This window comes from Montipora foliosa, chromosome 3 (assembly GCF_036669935.1).
Source record: "Montipora foliosa isolate CH-2021 chromosome 3, ASM3666993v2, whole genome shotgun sequence".
In the NCBI taxonomy this organism is placed as follows: Eukaryota; Metazoa; Cnidaria; class Anthozoa; order Scleractinia; family Acroporidae; genus Montipora; species Montipora foliosa.
The window spans coordinates 40,277,393-40,283,392 of NC_090871.1; the positions used below are offsets into that span (position 1 = coordinate 40,277,393).

General features: G+C 40.8%; 1 protein-coding gene across 1 annotated transcript; it reads right to left on the reverse strand.

Annotated features, from left to right (window-relative positions):
- Positions 1 to 2,506: 2,506 nt before the first annotated feature.
- Positions 2,507 to 4,955, reverse strand: LOC137995837 (uncharacterized). The gene is made up of 4 exons (XM_068841311.1): positions 4,583 to 4,955; positions 3,928 to 4,309; positions 3,281 to 3,622; positions 2,507 to 3,035 (listed from the first exon to the last, which is right to left on the reverse strand). The coding sequence occupies exons 1-4, from the start codon at positions 4,953 to 4,955 to the stop codon at positions 2,507 to 2,509; spliced, it is 1,626 nt and encodes a 541-aa protein (XP_068697412.1).
- Between the last annotated feature and the right edge of the window lie 1,045 nt (positions 4,956 to 6,000).

Genomic DNA, 6,000 nt, shown 5'->3' on the forward strand with positions numbered 1-6,000 from the left:
ATCACGTCATCAGTGAATGATGAGCAGACCACAATCATCATTGGAGACTCCATAATAAAGAATGTTCAGGGAATAAAACTAGCCAAGACTATGGGACATTAGGTAGTTGTCGAGACGTTCCCTGGAGCCACAATTCGCGATATGTGTTCGCATGTTGTTCCTACAATTGAAAAAGCTCCTGATCAACTTTGTTTTCACGTAGAATCCAACGAACACCAAACAATGTAGCAGATGCTATTATCGACTTGGCCAGAGAGGTTGAGGATGCTTGCAAGTCTCAAATAGTTATATCCGAATTAACTGCAAGGAATGATGATTACAGGGACGCCATCAAAGCAGTAAACAAACATCTGAAACACTGTTGCCACCAAAATAACTGAAAAAACTCATCAGCCATGCCAACATCAATTTTAAAGGACTTAAACGTGGACTACACCTCAGTAAGGACCTAACGAAGTATTGCAAATGAACTTTGTAAATTTCTGAGGTCTCATTGATTTCCTAATTCCATAAATGTCGTTAATTCTCTAGTTTCTCAAATGCTGCAAGAATCAGTTGAAAATGCAGTCCATTCAGGCAGTTCAGGTCTTTTCTCTGTGTCTAATTTTTTACCAGCTAAACGTGGTTTCAAAATGGCCTTTTTGAACATTAACAGTCTCGTCAAACATGCTGACAAACTTAGAGTCCTTCTTACTGAGTTTTCAATTGATATTCTCGCAATTAACGAAACCAAACTTGATGAATCTGTATAGAGTTACAAATTTATCTGCTGCGATAGAAATGGAGGGGTAGGTTTTTATATTTTCTTCTTTTTCTCATGCAGTGAACTCAGATCTAAACAAAATAAATCGTGAAAATTTAACTATAGAAATTCATAAACCAAACTCTAAGCTATTTCTGGTAGTGACATTGTAAAGACCTCCCTGTTCACCAACTGATTTATTTTCGAGTTATGAGTCATTTATAGGCAAATTAGATTCGCTCGACCTAGAATACTATTTGTTAGGTGATTTAAATTGTAATTTAGCCTCTTCTACACCTGATGTAAACACTCATCGTTTACTTCACGTTGCCGATTTATATGGGCTCAAACAACTGATAAACAAACCAACTCGTGTTACAGAATCGGCATCTACACTAATTGATTTGATCTATACAAATTATCCTGACATGGTAGGCTGTTCGGGAGTCTCCCATATTGCCATCAGCGATCATAGTCTTGTCTATGTTTATCAAAAACTATCTTCTGATTTACCATCTAAGGGACACTTCTCCATTTCCTACAGAAATTCTCGAAATTTTGAGGTTTGTTGAAAGTGTACCCAGGTTGCTGTTGCAGCCAAGTGATAATCTGTGAACCCGCTATACCATACTTCTTTGCTGCTTGATACAACTTCTTTACTCCTCCTAAAGCGGAAGCACGGTTTGGTTCACAGTACAGTTTCTCTAAAAGCCGGTTCTTCTGGCTGTTGCTCCTCCTCTTCCTCACGTTCTTCGCAGGTTTGCTTTTGGTATTCGTCTGTGGCATCTCTTAAGTCAATGTGTACTTCACTACCGCAACATGCAGCTAAGCAGCGCGTCTTTTGACATATATCACTTAAAGCCAAAGTAGGGGTAGAACTCGTGAAAAGGCGACTTGCAACGTTACCCATGGTTGTGTTACAAATGACAAATGTAACTTGATCCATCTGTCTTTTATCCCTTCCCATAACAATAACCATGGATATTTTAAAATGTGTCCAGTCATCCACCATGAAGAACGGTAATGTGATTGATAGGTATTGCATAAGCTTAGGTGAAATGTGTATTGCTCTCTCAGCGGAAGCACGGTTTGGTTCACAGTACAGTTTCTCTAAAAGCCGGTTCTTCTGGCTGTTGCTCCTCCTCTTCCTCACGTTCTTCGCAGGTTTGCTTTTGGTATTCGTCTGTGGCATCTCTTAAGTCAATGTGTACTTCACTACCGCAACATGCAGCTAAGCAGCGCGTCTTTTGACATATATCACTTAAAGCCAAAGTAGGGGTAGAACTCGTGCAAAGGCAACTTGCAACGTTACCCATGGTTGTGTTACCAATGACAAATGTAACTTGATCCATCTGTCTTTTATCCCTTCCCATAACAATAACCATGGATATTTTAAAATGTGTCCAGTCATCCACCATGAAGAACGGTAATGTGATTGATAGGTATTGCATAAGCTTAGGTGAAATGTGTATTGCTCTCTCAGAGGTGCGTTACTTCGAGCCATATAGGCATACAAGCTCAACAGTCTACCCCAAAGTATTGTTCCTATTTCTTTCAAAACATCAGGCCAAATCCAAGAGGAAACGATGGGGAAAACGGTAAGGGGTACAAGTGTTTGAGCGCAACCGCTCACCAGAAAAAAATGAAGTCTGTTCACATTCACAGTCCAGTGCAAAATGAGTGGTAGATGGCCTCCAAGCCTCCACAGATTAAGCATGTCAGAATGTAGACTCAGATGTCCAATCATAGGCAATAATGCTGGATTCAATGATACCCATAAGGTAATGTTGTGGAGCCGTGAACAACTCTCTTGTCATACATGAGTTTGTATTTCTTCTTTAAGTTAACAGTGTGTATTGTTTTCGTTTTCCCACCTCGTTTCATGAAATGTGGATTCCCGAGGAAGATGGGTTGTTGATTAGGATTGCAGACATGTTCGCACATGGTTGAGAAATTCAGTTTTTGCAATCCCCTGAAGTTTAGGGTGAATTCTCTCACTTTGCAGGTGGTTTTAACGTTCTTGGTTTGGTAGGCATAATTCTTTGGACCACCGGAAACAAAGGTCGTGATGTAATCATTATGGTCCAATTTGTTAGTTAACTCATCGAGATAGTCACCAAGGGCTGGCATCCAATCATCGGGTCCACTTGTAAAGATAACAGAATCTGTGTCAAAATACAGAACCCTTGTTTGAAGACGTTCTAGTACAGAATAGAGTTTGAGTCTTGCATGTGCGATAGTGAAAGCTGCGATGACAACATTCGTCTTGTCTGATCCTGATACGAATCCTTCCCTATGAGTATAATAAACTTCTATGCACTCATCATTAACAAACTGAATGTTTTAAACCCGCGTTGACTGACAGGTGAGGAGTCGAAAGTAGCGTTCTGGATCCTTGACTAGCTCTACTTATCACGCTGTCCAAATTTTCCCCCTTTGAAAGAAGAAAAAAAAAACCATAGTTTAGTTTATTGAAACCAAGAAAAGTCATTTTTAAACTGAAGGAAATGATACTTACAAAAGGAATTCAACATCTACTTGGCGAGTGAGCATAATCCAGGGTTCTTCTTAACCTTTCCATACTCCAACTTGATCCCTTCTTTCTGTTCATACTCTGTGATATACTGTTGTTTTTGAGCTTCTGTCTCACACCAGGAAGGCCAAACGCTCGCCTCTTGTTTGATTTTAAGGAAGAAATCGATGTACCCGATGGAAAGTTTAGATGACTTCTGAGGAAAATGCCATATCTCCATCATTCGAACCATGTGATATCCCAACTCCAACGCCTTATTAATCTCAATGGAACACCAGGTTCCAGAAAGAATACGCTCTTCTTTCTTATGTTCACAAGGGCCTTGTTGCAGGGTTTCAGCACATGTTCTACAAAGAGGAAACATCACTTTTCCATTGGCACGGTAGGGTAACAGGATGAGACAGAAAGGTAGATGGAAGGATGTCACACTTGATCAGCCCAAAGAACTCGCGAGGTAAATGATTGATTAAAGCTTCACTTGTTAAAATTTCAGGATGCTGGATCGGAATTTCGCAGTACTTGTTTGTCCATGGGTATAAGGATGTAAAGTCAACGTAATGGATCTTCTCGTTCTCGTTCACGTGCTTGTAAAGACAGACGGCATTGGTACGTCCTTCGAAGAACGCGTGATGAGGCTCAGGGCGTGTCAAACTTGAGGCTTTCAATAAAGGACTTCATCTCTATGTTCGTGGTCAATTCTTGTTTAAATTCGCATTCCCATTTCCCTTCTACCTGGAATCCAAGCTTCTTGAAACGTTCAATCTTGCAAATGGTACCCTCAAGAAGGTCTTCCATACGCGTGTCGTTCACAGGATTAACTGTGTCAGCTAGATAACATTTGTCACAACCATGCCACAGGCATCCCATGAATTCATAGATGGTCTTTTTGGCGGGATCATAACCATCAACATAGTTGTTATCTATGCATTGTTCACCCCCATTTAGAGCGTGCAGAATGCGGTCACCTTTTTGATGATGAATCCTGGACAGCCATTGGAGAGCCATGACAGAGTATTTTTGGGCTGGTTGATAACCTTGAACAAGAATAAGACCGATTGTGTTTTCTTGAAGGAATTCTTGTCGGAAACTCGGTTACAGGCACTTGCAATGGTAACACAGTGTTTGAATGGATCGAGGTTGCAGACTTCTTCCATCAACTGTTTAAATTGTGAGCAACATCGCCTCAGAATGTGCACATCACTACGACAATATTCTTCTATTTCCGTTTCAAAATCAAAGACGTACTTCTGCATTCGTTTATTCTTGATGCCACCTCAGGAATTCCTCTTGCTCTTTTGTGTTCATACCAGCCGGATCGTAATTTTCAATAGAAGGAAGAGGGCCAACATATTGTTGATTTTCTTTACGATTAAAGAAGTGTGGAAAATAGCCTTTCTTAAGTTCAGTCAGGCCAAAGGTTTTCGGTAATACTTTGAGGGGCATGGGCAGAAAATTGAGGGAATCCCGGCACTTGATTTCAGCTTCTTTTAGTTCCATGGACATGATTTTCGGACCATTCAGGATAAGACTCGGAAGGATACACTCTTTATAAAAATATTTACAAAGTAAAAAGCCATCGTAACCTCTCAGATTATGAGCAATGATGATAGCGACCTGGTGGGTGCCATCTAATAACCACGTCCTGAATTGATTAATGCAATCATCGCCTTTAAATATCATCTCATACCCCGTCTAATCATGTACTATAAGAAGGTTGGCAATGTGTCGATCTTCGTCTTGGCGTGATTCTATGTCGAAAAAGAAATACTCTTGCCTCTCCTCTTTTTCCGTGTCTTCTTCTTCAACTTCATGACTAATCATCTCAGAAATCCGTGTTCGTTTTCTTTGCTCTTTCTTCCTTTTGTTCGGTTTTGACTGCGCTTCACTTGAATCTTCTACTTGATTGACGATCAGTTTCATATAACATCTGTGCTTATTTGGGTCAACATATTCTTCACAGTTCCAAGACATTTTTTCCACACACATGTGACCTTCTGGCTTTCTTTTTGGGTGTGACAGAACTTTGTTGCATTGTTTACATTTATGTAATTTCTGACACACGGACTGCCCTTCTCTGTTGGGTTGGTAGTGATTGGCATAGCACTCATTTCCAGCAAACATTCTGTGGCAGGTACCGCATTCTCCCTAGGGCGCTTTCTGTGTAATTCCGAGACACCCCTCTGTAAAACAACATTTGCATGCCTCACTGCAATGATGTTTCTCTTTCGTATTGTACACTCTCTTGCATTCCAAACACCAATAGCCCCTCCCCAGAAAGGTAGAGACAGAAATGGTTTTCAGATAAATTTGTTTTTCTCGCCTGGGCCCTTCGTAGACAATGGCGTTGAAATGTTTGGCAGACAGGACGATGATTTGGTAGTTGTAAAGCACTGCTTGGAATTTTGCGACTTCAAGAAGTCCACAGAGACCCTCTTGGACACCAGCTTTTTGATGCAGCTTCTGAGCGAGTAACCATTGCTGTTTACACCCTTTTTAAATTGAAGTCCATTCAGAATCTTTCTCTTGTCGTGCAAGGTCCGTTACTATAGCGCGAGAAAGACATAGAGAATCTTTGTTTTTTATGCGAAGGACAGATTGCTTGCTGTCTAGGAACTTGGACAATTTAAACCTCAATGCTTCCTCTTACGTGAGGCTACACCACCTTAAGGCATACCGATATGGACTAGGTGAACTTGCATCCCGTCGTGAAGGCTGACCTGTTCGT

What these genes read in the sequence shown, in the direction of transcription:
- LOC137995837 (XM_068841311.1), bottom strand. Translation starts at nt 4,955, where the DNA reads ATGATATTTAAAGGCGATGATTGCATTAATCAATTCAGGACGTGGTTA. An exon ending in TGAAAATTACGATCCGGCTG is followed by an intron (nt 4,310 to 4,582) that starts GTATGAACACAA and finishes TTCTTGTTCAAG; the next exon opens with GTTATCAACCAGCCCAAAAA. An exon ending in GGATTATGCTCACTCGCCAA is followed by an intron (nt 3,036 to 3,280) that starts GTAGATGTTGAA and finishes TTATACTCATAG; the next exon opens with GGAAGGATTCGTATCAGGAT.